This window comes from Phaenicophaeus curvirostris, chromosome 22 (assembly GCF_032191515.1).
Source record: "Phaenicophaeus curvirostris isolate KB17595 chromosome 22, BPBGC_Pcur_1.0, whole genome shotgun sequence".
NCBI classification, from domain to species: Eukaryota; Metazoa; Chordata; class Aves; order Cuculiformes; family Cuculidae; genus Phaenicophaeus; species Phaenicophaeus curvirostris.
Window position 1 is genome coordinate 444823 of NC_091413.1, and position 15306 is coordinate 460128.

Here is a 15306-nt window from a genome sequence, read left to right on the forward strand (position 1 = left end):
CCGAATGTTTTGTTTTCAGAAGGTGCTGCCCAGTCTCTCGGCATCCAACAGCACTTGAAGCTTCAACCTCCCCCTCAGTCCATATCAAACACAAACCCAGCAGAGCTGCTTATGCCCCCACCCCATCCTCCCGGTACCTTTGGCTCCCACGGGACTTACAGGGAGAAATTCCACCGCCTGCCTTTCTCACTTACTTCCCCTGCCCGAACCGACAGAGAGAACATCCAGCATCCACGTGGAATCGCGCTTGGTGGGCTCAGTGCACAGAGTGCCAGCAGCACCATCCAAACAGACAGGCTCGATCCTGTTTAAAGGTTTCCAATGCCTGTCAGTGAGCACACACAAACGCCAAGGAAGGAGCTCGAGGCACATCCTTTCTATTCTGACCTCTTAAAAAAAACTTCCTTTTGTAATGTGAAGACCACTCCTCACCCGATCAAGCTCAGAGCCCCTTCCATCCATCCAGGCTCCATCCACCCACCTCAGATCAGACACCCAGAACACGGCAGAATGGCAAGAGCTGCAAACCCTCTGCCACAGGGATGGGAAGAGCTGGTCGGTCATCGAGCCCGACTTCATCCTGCCAAAGTAAACCAGGAAAGAGGAGACTCACCCCAGGTCTTGCAAGGTACGGCAACCTCTTCTGCAGCCAGGGAAGAGGGACACCAGCTTCATCTCAAACCCCCAGCCAGCACTGAGGTTTTCCTGCCCCCAGCTGGGCACAAGCAGCCCTGACCAGAGCGTGAGAGGGAAGCTCCAGGACCAGGCGGGCCTGCAGAGCTGTGCGTCGTGTTCACAAGGCTCATTTCTACTATGCCCTTTGGGGGGATGGCACAGACTGCTCCCCAATAAAACAACCACCCTGCGAGCTGCTGTTCACATTGGGGTTTTAAATATTAGCAAAAGCCGAAAACGATTTGCGTTCTCTCCTCCAGCATCTGTGCTGCTGGTGAAACATTTGTCTTGAATCACACTCTAGAATGATTCCCGTTTAAGTTTTTGACAGGCGGAGTTTAAGTTTAAGGAATGAATGGTTTCTATCTTGCCTCCTTGAAAACACACTGTGGAACTAGGTCAGCCTGGGGAGCTGCTCTGCGCCTTACTACGAGAGCAACACCGGAGCTGGTGCCGAGCCGAGCTGCTGAGATTCCCCGCTCCCACCTCAGCGATGCCGCCTGGGCTCCACACAAGGGAACCCGCTACGGAGCAGCCAAGTGAAACGCAGGGTCACAGCATTGCACGGGTGCAATTATATGCTGGGCGCAAGAGAGCAAATGCTGCTGCAGACCCACCTCCTCAGCAAGAACAGCCCTCATCGCCCACCAAAACCAGTTACCGGCACGCAACATGGTGGAAGTTGCATTAAATAGCAAGCGTAAGGACCAAACCAGCTTTCGAGTCAAGGAGCACCGATCCGCAGGGCTCTGTAAGGCTGTGGCCTCACAGGAACGGATCTACCGAAACACGTGCTTTACTGAGAAAAAACATCATTGTGCGTCGGCACAGGAGGCCCAGAAAGAGAAGCGAGGCCATGTGCGCCCTGGAGCCAGCGCTTCCATCCGCTAAAGAACCGGAACCTCACGACCGCAGCTGCCAACTTCACTCGGCCGCCGGTTCTCTTCTCACTCACGCCCTGCGACCCAGGCGGCATTTTCCCGCTCCGGTGGAGTCCATCGCTGCCTTCGACCCAAAGGAGAAAGGAGCGAAGCTCGGCGTTTTCCAGGAAGGACAGAACCAAGGAATTTGGGAGCAGAGAGGTTAACAAAAGACGAAGCCTTCAGCGCCGGTAACCACCCCTGCCGCTCGAACCCGCCGCCCCTGGGAGCCCCGGCCTGCACGGCGGGCGGAGCGGGGCCCGGGCCCGCACTGGCGGGTCGGCGGGCGCCTCCCCCTCGCGGGCGCCCCGCAACTTCGCCCCGGAGTTGGCGGCGCCCCCTCCCCGCCCCGCCAGGCCCCGCGCCCGCTCGGCACGTGCCGCCTGGGGGGGGGTGGGGGGGCGGCGCGGCCTGGCCCCGCGGCGCGGCCGGACCCGGGCGGCGGCGGCCCCGGTGCCCGCCCCGCCTCATCCCCCCCCCCAGCCCAGCGGGCCCGGGCGGCGGCGGGAGGCGGGCCCCGGCCCCCGCGCCACGCGGCCTGCCCGGCGAACCACCCCCCCCCCCCTCCCTCGGCCCGGCCCGGCGCGGCGCGGCCCGGCGGCGGCGGGGCGAGCGGGGCCCGGGAGCGGCCCCGCGGCGCGCTCACCTTCCGGCTTGTTTTCGGCAGCCATTTCCCCGCCGCGCGCCACATCCTCCTCCGCCTCCTCGCCGCCGGGACCCGGGCGCGCGCCGCCTCCTCCCGCCGCCGCCGCCGCCGGCCCGGCCGCCCCGCGCCGCCCCCCCACCCCCGCGCGCCCATTGGCGGAGCCGCCGCGCTGGCAGCCGCCGCGGCCAATGGCGGCGCGCGGGGGGCGGGCGCGCGCGCGGGGCGGGGCGCGCGGGGGCGGAGCGCGCGCCCGGCGGCGGCCGCGGCGGCCAATGGGGGCGCGGAGGCGCGCGAGCGGCGGCCCCGGCGGCCAATGGCGGCCCCGGGGGGGGGGGGGGGGGGGGGGGGGCGGGGGCAGCGGCCCGGGCCGTGACGCGCGGCGCCCCCGGCGGCCGCCCCGGCGGCCCCCGCGCCCCGTGACCCCAGACAAACCGCGCGACCGGGAAGCGGGGCCTTCCCGCGGGGCCGCCGGCACCGGCCGTCCCGCGCGATCGGCCTCTCCTGGGCCGAAGGAAGGACGATTCCCCCGTTCCGGGCGGCCGCGGATCTCCTGGAGCGTGACGCGTCCCCGCCGGTCAGGCGGCTCCGTCCTGCCCCGAGCCGGGGTCGGCGGGAGAGTCCTGCCCTTCGGCTGCTCGCGATCCGCCGGGAACAGGCGCCCCGCCGGCCGGGCGCTATCGCCGTCTCGACGAGCTCCAGGGAACACGTGTCTCTCCTCGGCGGTTCTTCCAAGAGGCTGCGGGCCGCCGGCACCGGCGAGACCGGGCCCGTCTGCAGCCGCAGCGCCGGGTCGGGCTCCGGGTTGAGTGTCAGGTGTGGAGGTGACACCGCGCCGGGAGGCAGAGCGCGAGCCCACGGGACTCGCCCGCGGGAGCAGCAGGTGCCGGCGTCTCCCCTGCAGACAGACCTGCCAGCTCGCTCTTCTCCAGCAAGAAACGGGCCCGCGCCCGGCACACGGATCCCAGCTGCCTGTCTCCTCCAAACCCGCTTACCTCCCGGCCAGTCTCCGCGACAAGGTCACCGTCAGGACGGTGCCCAGGTGGAGCTCGAGCCTCCTCTTGGGTATTGGGGCAAGACTGGGTCGTGAAAAGGAGATGAGAAATGGTGGAGGTCACGCATCTCCTCCGGGTGACAAAGATTCTCTCTGCTACCAAACACAACGATGTCAGAGCACTGCTTGGATTTGGCTTTGCAGACACCGGTGCTTGTGGCTGAAAGGCAAGCAGGAACCCAGGCTGCTCCCAGGTATGGAGATGGCAACTCTTGCCATGAACAGCCTTTCGTTACTGCTGGGGAGATGAGCACAAACATCTATTGTGGTCACAGCCTGCGCCGCTTCATTGCCCCTCTTGCTCTCGAGAAGGGGTAACCATAAGGTGCTCCGCAGGGGGTCAGACCTTGAGATCACTCGGGAACATAATGAAATGCAAAAGCAGCTACACGTGCACGTGTGTCCATCTCTCCCTCCTCTTCGAAGCTCAGGGAGTTCCTTATGAGCTTCTGTGGCTCATCAGAGTAACGAGGTCCGTGAGCTCTGATAAGGTTGCGGAGGACGCCAGCCGCCGTGGGCTGGGGAAGGGGGAACTTCCACGGAACAGGTGGACGTGGCTCCGTCCCAGAGCTAACACATCCCTCGCCAGCTCGGCAGTGGCGCGTGATCTGATCTGTGAAGTGGCGTTGGGAGCATAGCCTGGCTTTCTAGATCCTTCTTGGTCCGTAAGGACAATGGGAATTGTGTGGACGAGGACGAAGAAGGCATCTTTAAGGGGCTACTGAAGCACTGTGTGAACTCTGCTGCATGCCACTAATGAACACATTCTCTGCCTCAATGGAAGCAGGAGAAGAAAACCCTGATAAACTGACTCTTATACACCCGAATCACACATAATTTTAACAGTAGCATATAGGTTATTGCAGCAGTGTGATCTATGTGATATTAATGCCATTTGAACATGGATTTTTCATTAAACATGCCAGCAAAGTCCCAAATATTTCCATTTAATTCCTTGTGCAATAAAATGATAAGAAAGGAGCCATTTGAATTGGAGTGTGCTGGTATCTTTCAAGTTTCCAGCTCCCCGCTGTTTAAAAATCCAAGGCCTAATCTCTGCTGAGGAGTCTCTTCATGTAGGGTAGAGGACAAACCGCTGCGGTCTTACCTTTCTAGGGGCATAAACAGAGCTACCTCCAGCTGATAAGTGGCACAGAAGTGGATGTGCCGGGAGTTTTTAAAGTTGGAATCATGAATAATTTTAACGGCGCTCCGATAAAAGGTGCCGCTCTTCTGATGATCAGTGTTTGGGGTTTGTTAAGCGGGAGGAGAAAGACAAAGTTCTTTAAAAAACCCTTCCTGGACATTCCATGGCAGCAGTGGGTCTGGCCTGGTCAACTGGGTTAACGGAGGATTTGGCACACTTAGTTGTATGCAGAGGGAAAGCTGAACAGAGTATTTCCAAATATCCCATTATGGATGCTCAGCAAACGACACGCCCACCGTTGCTATGGCAAGCATCAAAAAGCAAAACAATTCAGACAGTTTTAATGGCTCAAATAGCAATGGTGGAACCCCATTTCTTTTCAGTTGTTTGTACAAAGTTACCTCCTGATTCAGAACCCAGAAAGACCAAGCGTTTTTACAAAAATAAAAGTGTGAACAGAGATGCCTAAACCCCCACCCCCCCAGTGACAGCAATGCCACGGGTTTGCCCTTTCCACTCTCCACTTACACAACAGCAGTTTCTTCTAGAAGTGAACTCAAGGCTCAGCCAAGTCGGTGACCATGTACAAATCCATGGCTACCTCCCAGTATGTCCCCACATTTGTGAAGGGGAATTGCATTCCCCAGCTCATCAAAACCAGGTCAATATCCATAAACACACGTTTCAGGTGGGTGCCAGTCCCCAGCACTGCTGCAGCCAGGGCAGAGCGCCGGCCAGGCCACGCCATGCAGCACGCTGCCGCTGCCACAAGCCCGACACTCCTCCCCTGCACCCCTCGATCTCTGCTTTCCCTAAGGAAACAGGCCCTGTCTCTGTGGGGCACTGCTTGTGCTCCAAGCACCCTGGTGGCACTAGAGAAAATAATGATGCTTTTGCTCTAATATACACCCCTAAGCCAGTTAGAGGAGAACAAACTGAAATATGAGGTAAATTAAAGCTCCCAACTAAGGGGATTTACCAGTAAGTCACCATAAAATTCAGATAATTTATTTTTTCAATTCTGCAGCAACTTTCTCCAATTCATTTGGATTAGCTGTTAGAAATTATGTCTCAAAAATTAAAGAAAACGTCTATTGACCGTTATATCAAATTCTAATTTTAGCCAGAAAGAGAGAATAATTAGGCTGTGATTTACTCTGGTAGTCAACTTACATTAACAATCCCCCCTCCCCCAGTTTATGTAATTCTGGCAAAATCAAATAATATATACAATGCTCATAAATGCTGGGCTAGATATAGTAAAGACAATTTCCTACAGCGTATTCAGGACATCTCTCTCTGCTCTCTGTTCTAATAAGACAATCGAGTTATTTAGTTTAAGGAGGCAATATGATTGTCACCCACGTAGCTTCAGTCACTGTTTCAGAGCAGTCAGCGTTGAGGTACATGGAAGGATCTCTTTTTAATTCAATTTTTTAAAGCAGTCACTATCCCATAACGAGCTGTACAGCCTGGCTGCTGCCCTCTGGGAGCATCCTGCCCCCACATCCTAACCCCTCTCCCCTGCAACACTGCCCTTCATGCCTACAGAGCAGGAAGAAAGTCTGAATCCTACAAAGCAGCGACAGAGCTCTCGTGCAGAGCAGTGGTCCACAACTGGCTCTGTCCCGGCAGTGGGCGAACAGCTCCCAGGTCAGCACTGGCCAAGACACGCTGCTCAAAGTGGGGAGCGCCAGCTCTCTGAGCGCCACCAACAGCACGCACAGAGAGCCAGACAGTAACCAGTGTCACTGGAGGAAAAGGTTGTTGTCCATACTTCTTATTTTCCCCTCAACAGGCTCAGGACAGCGCGATTTTCAGGTGAGTTCGATATCACATCTCCAGCGACAGCGGAAGCAAACAATAACAGGAAAGTGTGTTTAAGTCTCAGATTCCTGAAGGTACGCGCCTAAATTTCTGTTTCTGCTTTTAAACAAGTATCTTCCCCAGGATACTCAACTCTTCTGAAATTGGACTGCTGTCTATATTAACTGAATAAACACGGATCTAGGAGCCAAACTTTAGTCACCGAGGTATGGAAATGCCAGCCTCAGGCACTGAAAACAGAAGAGTGAGTAATGGAAGGTGATGAGGGAAGATCAAAAGGAGAACCGAAGGAGTAGAAACTGATGATGGTAACAGGCAGGAGGCGTTGAAAGCCACACAGGTTCAGGACCTGGAAGCCAGAGGCAAAGTCACATTTAAGGGAGTCAGTCTGACCCCGAGGAACTCCTGATGACAGCAGCATCAGGCTCTGCTCTTTGCCCCAAAACCCATCCTGGAGTTACCAAACCACGACTTCACTCCTGCGATTTATTCTGTGTATGCGTAACATGGAAGCATCATTAACAAACAAGAGTGCCCTGCCCTTGCTTTCAATTAAAAAGCATTATTGCTGAAATCATCGCCTCAAATCTTTAAAGGACTCCACCACAACTGGGTTCTGCCATGCTATAAACTCACAATTAGAAGGAACTTCCCTGACTCGTCTCACCTTTAGTTATGAACAGATAAACCAAGTGGGAGTGTTATTCCAGTATCACAAACCAGAGACAATTGTGATTTGCTGGCAGGGGGACCGTGGCAACACAAGCTGCTCCAGGTCTCTCCTGGGTGCCTGTCTGGTGCCTTACTACACAAACCTTTTCTTCTGCCATCATGGCTATCCCCTAGTTCTTACCAGTAAAAATGATTGTTTTAATATTTTCTCATTAGTTTTAGCTATAGAGTTTTCTTGCTACATTTGCCTAAGCCTTGCCTAAACACTAAACCCATTTGTTCCTGTATGACCCACGAGAGTCGCAGGGACTGAGGAAAATACACACACGGTATCTGCAGAAAACACACAGAAATAACCAGTCTTTACGTAGAGGGTTGCACTTGCAAGTTCTTGACTTTCCCCTAAGCTTCCTCCCCCAAAGGACTGCAACAGCAACAGTTTTTTCCTGAAGCAGAGTAAATCAGTTCCCACACTCAGTAGCAGAGTGAAAATTAAGATGTAAAAGAGTAAAGAACACAGAACATCACCACTATTATTCACCAATAATACAATTTGCTGCTGATCTGCAGCTGCTAAGACAGGCATGTCAATTATTTACAGATCTCAGAGCATTGAATATGAAGTATTTCAGTCTGGGACAGTATGAAGGCAAGAACCAGGAACACGATCCTGTCAAACCGCAGAATTGTAGGCAAGGACGGAGTATTGCTAGATCGCCCTTCTTATCCAACTGTAAATTGAAAAGGGTCCTTATGAAGCGTCACTTTCAGTGCTCAGGGATATGCAGTCTCTTTTCCTCAGTCCGTATTTAATGTTTATCTAAAGGGCTATTTCTGCCATGGAAACAATGCACAAAATCCTCCCAAAACACAAGCTTGCATAACCTCACCTGAACACTGACAGGGAGTCCAGGACCTTCCCTCTATCAGCGCTTACATCTACAATCACCCTGGCACGCTCAGTGCCTACATTAACCCCATAATTCTGGAAACAGAACATTTCCCACTTCATTTGGTGCTGCTGAAGCTCCTTCATTTCAAAAACAGAGGTAGTTTCACCCCAAGCCTCTACCTTGGGGTCATGCAGGTAGCATATTTGACTTTCTACATGGTGCAAGCCGCAAAAGACACAAAAGAAAGGTCATGCTGCTGTGATGGCATTCAAGGAAAACCATCCCAGATCACGATGGGGACTTTTTACCATTTTCCTCCCTGTGCACTGACACCTCTACAAAAGTCCCAGTTACGGAACTGCTACAAACGCCTCCTTAGCCGCACTGATCCCACGCAGCGAGTGGAGAGCCCTCCTAGTGCCCACAGATGTAGCAGCAGCCACTGACAGGGGCTCTGCTCTCATTAAAACGCACTGATGGGCCTGTGAAATACTCCACACCAAATCAAACGCTCACAAGCTGAAGGGATTCTAACCACATCTCCTCCAGCTGCCTTGCCTCTGACACTGAGGGCGAGATCTTCAAATGCAGTGACTAAGAAATTTTGTCTGACAAACCATTTACAGAGAAGGAGTAGCACTGAACTTTAAGATCAAAGTGTACAAGCGAGTGATTCACCTTCCTTTCTTGTACGCTCGCAAGACATAGGCTAAACATGAACATAGTATTAGGCGCTTTGAAAGCTCCACCTGCTTTTGAGTGAGAACTGGTATCAAGTGGTAAGGCGAGGCTCACGGAACGACTGGATGCGACTCTCGGATCAGCCCACTCCTTTCCCAGCTCCAGAGCCTTGTCTGTCAGACCGTGTCACCCAAACAGCGAAGAGCACACCAGCTCCTGCTGCTGCCAACTCCCACCAGCTCAGCCAGTTAAAGCCTTAGCAGGACAGTGAGCAAACCAGGATACAAATTTCCCAGTGTTCCCTGCAATGGAAAACCCAAGTGCTGCAAGGCTGAAGGGAAACCAAAAAACCACACGCTGGTCTAGCAGGCAACAGCCTGTCCTCGGGGCCACATACATAACACGTGCTGGAAGAAAGAAGAAACAGCGAGGAGCTGGCAACATCCGAAGCACAATGCCCACAGAACTGATTATGCTGACGCCAAACCTGGTCCTATCTGAGCTTTCCAGCCACTGCTGAGCTGACAGCACGTGCCGCGGTGCCGGATCTGGCCAAGGCAATGCCGAGCACAGCTAGTGGCCACCCGCCACCTTAAAGCAATAGCATCACGCACCTTCCCTGAGCCCAGGGTTAGCGGCAGCAGGAGTAAAATACCATGTTGACAGTGCTCCTGGTCGAAACTGCAACAAATACAATTAAACTGCTCCCTGTGCTCTGTTCCCCCAGTCAGCTGTGACACTGGACTCACAGGGTGCTGCGCTCCGGCATCGAGCCGCGCTGGCTGGGCTCCAGAGCCCCAACCAGTGAGCAGGAGGAACAGGGAACGGCTACAAGTCCTGGCTCTGGGGAACCAGCGCAGCCGTAAGGACGCAGCTCCTTGCCAGCGCTGACTGCACTCCAATTTTAGCAGACTTAAAGCTTTCCAGATTGACGGAGAAGAATTTCAAAATTCAAACAGTGTAACAGATTTACATCCGAGTTTATAAAGAGCTAAATAACATACCAACAGCCTTAACACACACATGTACAGAAAAAGAGCGAACAGAACTATCAGATCTCCCAAAATATGGATTGACAACCACAGAAATTTGCTACTTACTATTTTAAGTACGCCTGAATTCTCAACTCTGGTGTTAATGAACTAAAAATTATACCATTGTATATTTTAACTATATGACAGCTTACGCAAGCAACAACCATTTCAAATAAACAATCTGCAGTTCAAATGATATTTATACTGTATTTCAGACATGGCTACATTTCCCAAATTACTACTTTTTCACCAAGAGCTGAACCTGGCATTGTTCCTTCCCTGTGACATCACATGGCCTAAATAGAAAAGGATTGTAGGACATCCTGTAGCACCCAGCATCTCCATATCGTGCCAACAATGGGAAAGCATTTTACTAAATAGAGGCAGAATTAAACCACAGAACTGAGCACACATAACATTCTCACTGATGTAGCAGGAGAAACAGACGACTTCTCAGAGAACTGTTCTACCGGAGGTGAGCTGAGGCAGGTTTCGGAGAGAAGAGCTAGTAGGGAATACAGGTTCCCGGCTTCCAGCCACCAACTCAACAAGAAACTCAGAGGGCTGTCCGTGGAAAATGGGATCTCTTAAGTAATTCCTATATGTTTCTCATCTTCAAAGTGTAAACGGTTGGCTTTCTGGCAAGCTCTCCATGTTCTGAAAACAGGTTCTGACAGATGAAAGCGATGCCTAATGCAGAGCTGTCCCCATGACGGACTCTGTACGCACTTGGCTGAAAGGATCCAAAGGCACCGAGCGCCTGGTTTAAGCTACGCTGCTGCAGAAAACACACTTCAGTAAGGAATGAGGTGCCAAAAGCCAACAGAAGACCAGCAGCTCCCTTCCCAGACACCTGGTACACATAGGGAATTGCTGGATTTCTCAGACAATTTCCTAGCAGTTCGAAGCCCAAAGAAGTAATTTCTGACTCTGTCAAAACTGCGCTAATGATCTTCAGGAAAGGCTGTGGTGGTAGCACATCTGAAAGCCTCAACTCTGCCCTGCGCACTGCTCTGCATGACAGACCGTGTCTTGATTAGCAACGGTTTAAGCACACAAAAATTACAATCGGCACCAACACCCAACCATAGCAAATTCCTCCTTGATCGTTGTTCTGAGGACGACACTTCCAGCAGAACAGATCTGCTATTTATATGTATCAGCCATTCACACCTCATCCTGCTTCCCATACTGTCAGGATCTGCTGCCACAGAAATGTCCTTCTGTCCTGGACACTCGCTGCCAGAGACAGCCAGGAGGCAGGAGCAACGCTAGCATCATTACTACAAATCTGGCACGTTTGCAAGGAGAGAGTTTACTTTTGAGTTTTGGGGGTTTCGAGCCATCCCTCCCTAAACAGGGATGAAAATATCCCAAGGAGAGCACGTTACTATTGCCGGCTTTCCTGCTGCTCGTCAGCAGCTTCAGCCACTTCTGCTGCCACTGGCCGAGGGGAACGAAGGCCCTTCGACCGCCCGGCTGTCAGCAGGCGTGATTACAGCTGCGACTGCCCCGGGTCCCCAAGTGGACTATTGCGCCTCAGTTACAGAGATCATTTCTCCAAATGAAAGAGCCAGGAAGAAGCGATTCCTTTGGGCATCTCAACAGCATTAACACAAAATGCAGTCAAAAGCACCAGAGTAGCAGAGAGCAATTTATACCTCGTGGAGGCAACCTGTTTGCAATGCATTTCAAATACTTTAACCCCACGTATCCGACCGGGTTTAAATGAGAAATGGCACAGGCAATGGCTGCACTGAACCGTCACCTCGGGAGAACGGCACTGGCTGCAGATTAGCTGGTCGAGTTCATCTCTTATTCCTCTTTTTGTTCTCATCACAAAGCAGGGCAGCACAACCTGGTATGATCGCTAGGCTAATGTGGCAGCGTGAGCTGCGAGTGGGGATGAGGCGGCTGGGCCTGCGAGCGCGTGCATGCAAGGACACATTCGAAGTACGATGCGGCGGTGGGGAGGACCTAGCAGAGGCAGAGTAGGTCAGGAGTGAGCAGCGTCACTGGGGCTCATGCAAATGGAGGAAGAGGGAATCCAGAACACTGGGCTAGGGTTTGGGGGGGTGCCGTTCGCCTCATGAGGGCCCACAGGCTCCAAAATGCACTCAATGAGCTGTTCCTTTTACCTTTTTGTTCTACCCAGCATTTCTTCAAGAGCACTGTCATCTCTGGCTTTGGCATCCTACTCATCATCTATGAATTCATGTTGCCGTTTCCTCCCTGAAAGGAAAAAGTCCCATAGTCAGTCATTTGCTACACAGATGAAAGGACAAATCTGACACAGTATTTGTGCCGCTGCTCAAAGCCCAATGCTCCTTAAGCAGACAGCACTGCAACCTGTGATCTCCACTACGGTGTCTTTCGTCCAAAATCCACCAGCCAGTGTCGACTCTAGAAACTCACCCCAGATTTACCTACACACAGCTGAAAACCTGTCAGCATCCCAGACCCGCCTGGAAGAGAGAGCAGGGCAGTGACTCACCCGGGGTAAAAAAACTCCCAGCAACAACAAGAGAGACTTGTGCCAAGCAAATATCTTTATTTTATCGTAAAACATCCTGAGAGCGTTCATCTATATGAAAAAGCAGCAATACAACACTGAGAAAGCGCGCTTGATGCTAAGGAAGTCATCGTTTCATACCACATGAGCCAAATTAAAAATAAAACTAAACACAAGTGTACAAAGCAGAGACAAAAAAATCAATTTCCTCAAAGAGATAACAGGAGGAATTCCCACAGGGGCTGGCGAATTCTGGAAGAGAGAAAGAGATTATATTTTATGGGAAGAGATTCAATAACCATTCTTTTCCCATAAAGCCAGTGATGGAGGATTGTCACAGCTCCACAGACACACCATGCACAATTCAGGACAACAAGAACAGAAAATCAATAGCGTCTTTAGACGTGAAAAGACATTATCTCGATGGACTCCTAACGCTAACAAATGGGACCAGAGAAGACCTTTACCAAAATTCAGCAGTCAGCATTAATCCGGCCAGTAAGAGCGGGGCAGCGCTCGTCTGCATCCTTGGGTTTCTTATTGTTTTGGTAAAGAACTCGCTCCACTCAGTGCGTCACCCTCCACCGGCGCCAAAGAGCCCCCAGATGACACTACATTAAAAGTCTAACGGTGTTGAACCCTGGCGCTGCGCTCACGGCCCCACCGGCGTGCATCTCCTCTCTGGCTGATGGCTGCAATCATTAGGAGGCAGCAGCTTTGTCAGAGGGTAATTTGACAGCTTTGACAAGCTTGGCTGGATTTATGGCACTTTCTAGTTTTTCCCTCCATTGAGCTGAGATGGAACTAAAGTTAATATTAGCAAAAACACTTTGTGCGGGGGCAATTCTCCAGCAATGACTACATGATTCCAGTTACTAAGAAAACCTGCTAAACAAGGGCTCCCCTCAGTCCCTGGCCACTCTCTCCAGACTAGGGAAGACAGTTTCCCATCCAGCCTGCTAGCCTAGAGGAAAGACTCAGCAGATGGAAGGAATCTCTGGTAATCGATTGTGGAACACCTCTGCCCCTTGTAGAGGAGTCAGCACCCCAGAGAAAAACAAACATGGATGTTTCCTCGGCTTAAAAAGACTACTTTAACTCCAAACCCAATTTTCCAGACAGGGACATCCAGACAGGGTAAACCCGGGATCTGATTCCTGGGGTTTGCTTCTTTCCTTGCAAGGATCACAGCCTGCACTACACCTTGATGCCTTCTGAACTGGCGTGAGGGACGTGCGAGTGGTGATGTGGGCAAGGACAACGCTGCACCCTGAACCAAAAGCTGGCAAGTCAATAGAGCACAAACACACGCTTTTCTTTTTTGTCACCCTTTTTTTTCCCTCCCAAACTGCTTTTTGCCATAGATGTTCCATTTCCTCTGTTATATTTTAGGGTTTTAAAGAGCTCTCTCTACATGCTTAGAAAGCACAGTTCATATTTAGCTCCCTAAAGCCACAATTCTCTCTTCCTACATTTCCCTGCCAAGATGTGACATCTGTGGACTCTTCCCGGAAAATTCCCCTGCATCATCTGTGACGCAGGCGGAGCAGCGGCCAGCGCTGGCAATGAGCAGCTGGGCCTTTTAGGAAAGTGTTAGATCAGTCTGGGAAGGGGAAGACTTCCCGGTCACTCTGCCACTAACACGCCCCGGGGCCCCTCAGATCTCACAGCACCTTAGAAGGAGAGCACAACCACAACAGGACCAAAATCCATGGGAAATAGCATTGCCATGGCAACTGACATCCTCAGAACTCAAGCCTTCTCCGCATTCTGCACAGACTCAACGACTCCTGAACCACGTGGAGAAAAAAAATGAGTGTAGCAGGTGGGTTCATTCAGGAAAAGCCTGCTGCCAGGTGATTCCCTGTAAAACAGACCCGTTTCTGTGGGGTTTCTCAGAAAACGAGCCTCTGTGGGCCTCTTGTTCCAAGCACTGCATCTCACTACGAGCGCGAAGGAACCTCTGTAACACGATCGATTCTTCCTCGCTAACTACCCCTGGATCAGAAAGCAACATTAAACATTAAAACATGCCTGTTTTCAAACAAAAGCTACGCGAGGATAAAATCCAGAGCAGATCCGCTGAGCTTTGGAATGGGAAGACACAGCTTCAGCCTCTCGCCAGCCTGCGCTGGTGCTGCCGAGCGCTCCTGCAGAAGCTCTTGTTTGAGGGCAGCAGCGCTCGCAAAGCGCCCCAGCCCGGCACCGGGGACACGCAGCCTTTGCCTTTCCTCCCGGCCACCTCATCACAGCGACAATGCCAACGCCGCACACGAGGCGCGGGTTAAAGCGCAGCCCGGGAAGCACTTCTAATAAAAAAACACTTTGCTCCCCGCGCTTTTGGGGCTTTTCTTTCCGTTTTACTCCTGGGTAAACGGCCTCTCGTGGTTAACCCGCCTTGGAGGGCAACAGGGCACAAACTCGGACTCGATGATCCAAGAGGTCCTTTCCAACCTAGTGATTCCATGGAACGTGAGGAGCGCGTCCCAGATCAGATGTCACAGAATCACAGAACGGTTTGGGTTGGAAGGCACCTCACATCCCGTCCAGTCCCACCCGTGCCCTGGGGACACCCCCCACTGGATCAGGGGCTCCGAGCCCCATCCAGCCTGGCCCTGACCCCCTCCAGGGATGGGGCAGCCCCCGCTGCTCCGGGCAGCCGGTTCCAGAGCCGCCCCCCTCCCGGCTAACCCGCTCCCCCGTCCTGCCCCCACGGCCCCCGCGAGCGGCCCCCGCCCAGCTGTCCCGGAGCCCCCTCAGCCTCGGGAGCGGCTCCAAGGCGTCCCGAGCAGGAGGAATCCCCTCCCTACAGGGCTCGGGGGCACCGGACCGGCCGCCCCGGAGGCGGCGGGGGGAGGGGCCGCTGGGACTCGCCGGTGCCCGCGGTGTGTTCCGCCCCGCCGAGCACTCACCGCGCATCCCGCCCGCCGCCGCCGCGCCTCGCGCTCCGGGGCGGGGTCCGCCGTGCGCGTGCGCCAGAGCGGGGACGCGGCCGCGAGGGGGCGCGCGAGGCCCCGCCGGCGGGAACGCTCTGCGCACGCGCGGCCAGGGGGTTTGGCGCCCATGAGATGCGCGTGCGCACTGGGCCGCGCGGCCGCCGCCACACTCTGCGCATGCGCCGCAGCACAGGCCGCAGAGCCTGAGGGGCGCATGCGCAAAGAGCCTCGCCGTCCGTATTTGCGCGTGCGCAGGAGGCGGGCCTAGGGCCTGGAGAGGGCGCATGCGCAAAAGGCTCCGCCTCGCCTGCA

General features: G+C 53.6%; 1 protein-coding gene across 6 annotated transcripts in view; it reads right to left on the bottom strand.

Moving 5' to 3' along the window:
- CAMTA1 (calmodulin binding transcription activator 1) overlaps nucleotides 1-15029 on the bottom strand; it is a 240041-nt gene extending 225012 nt beyond the window's left edge. For 4 of the 6 annotated variants that reach the window (XM_069874626.1, XM_069874625.1, XM_069874624.1 and 1 more), the window contains exons 1-2: nucleotides 14971-15029; nucleotides 11685-11778 (exon numbers count right to left, since the gene is read on the bottom strand). In XM_069874626.1, the coding sequence (XP_069730727.1) occupies nucleotides 11685-11751 (67 nt within the window). In that variant the 5' untranslated portion in view covers nucleotides 11752-11778; nucleotides 14971-15029. Of the gene's footprint in view, nucleotides 1-2241; nucleotides 2363-11684; nucleotides 11779-14970 lie in introns of those variants that run through there. The other 2 variants (XM_069874628.1, XM_069874627.1) reach the window with 1 other exon arrangement.
- Between the last annotated feature and the right edge of the window lie 277 nt (nucleotides 15030-15306).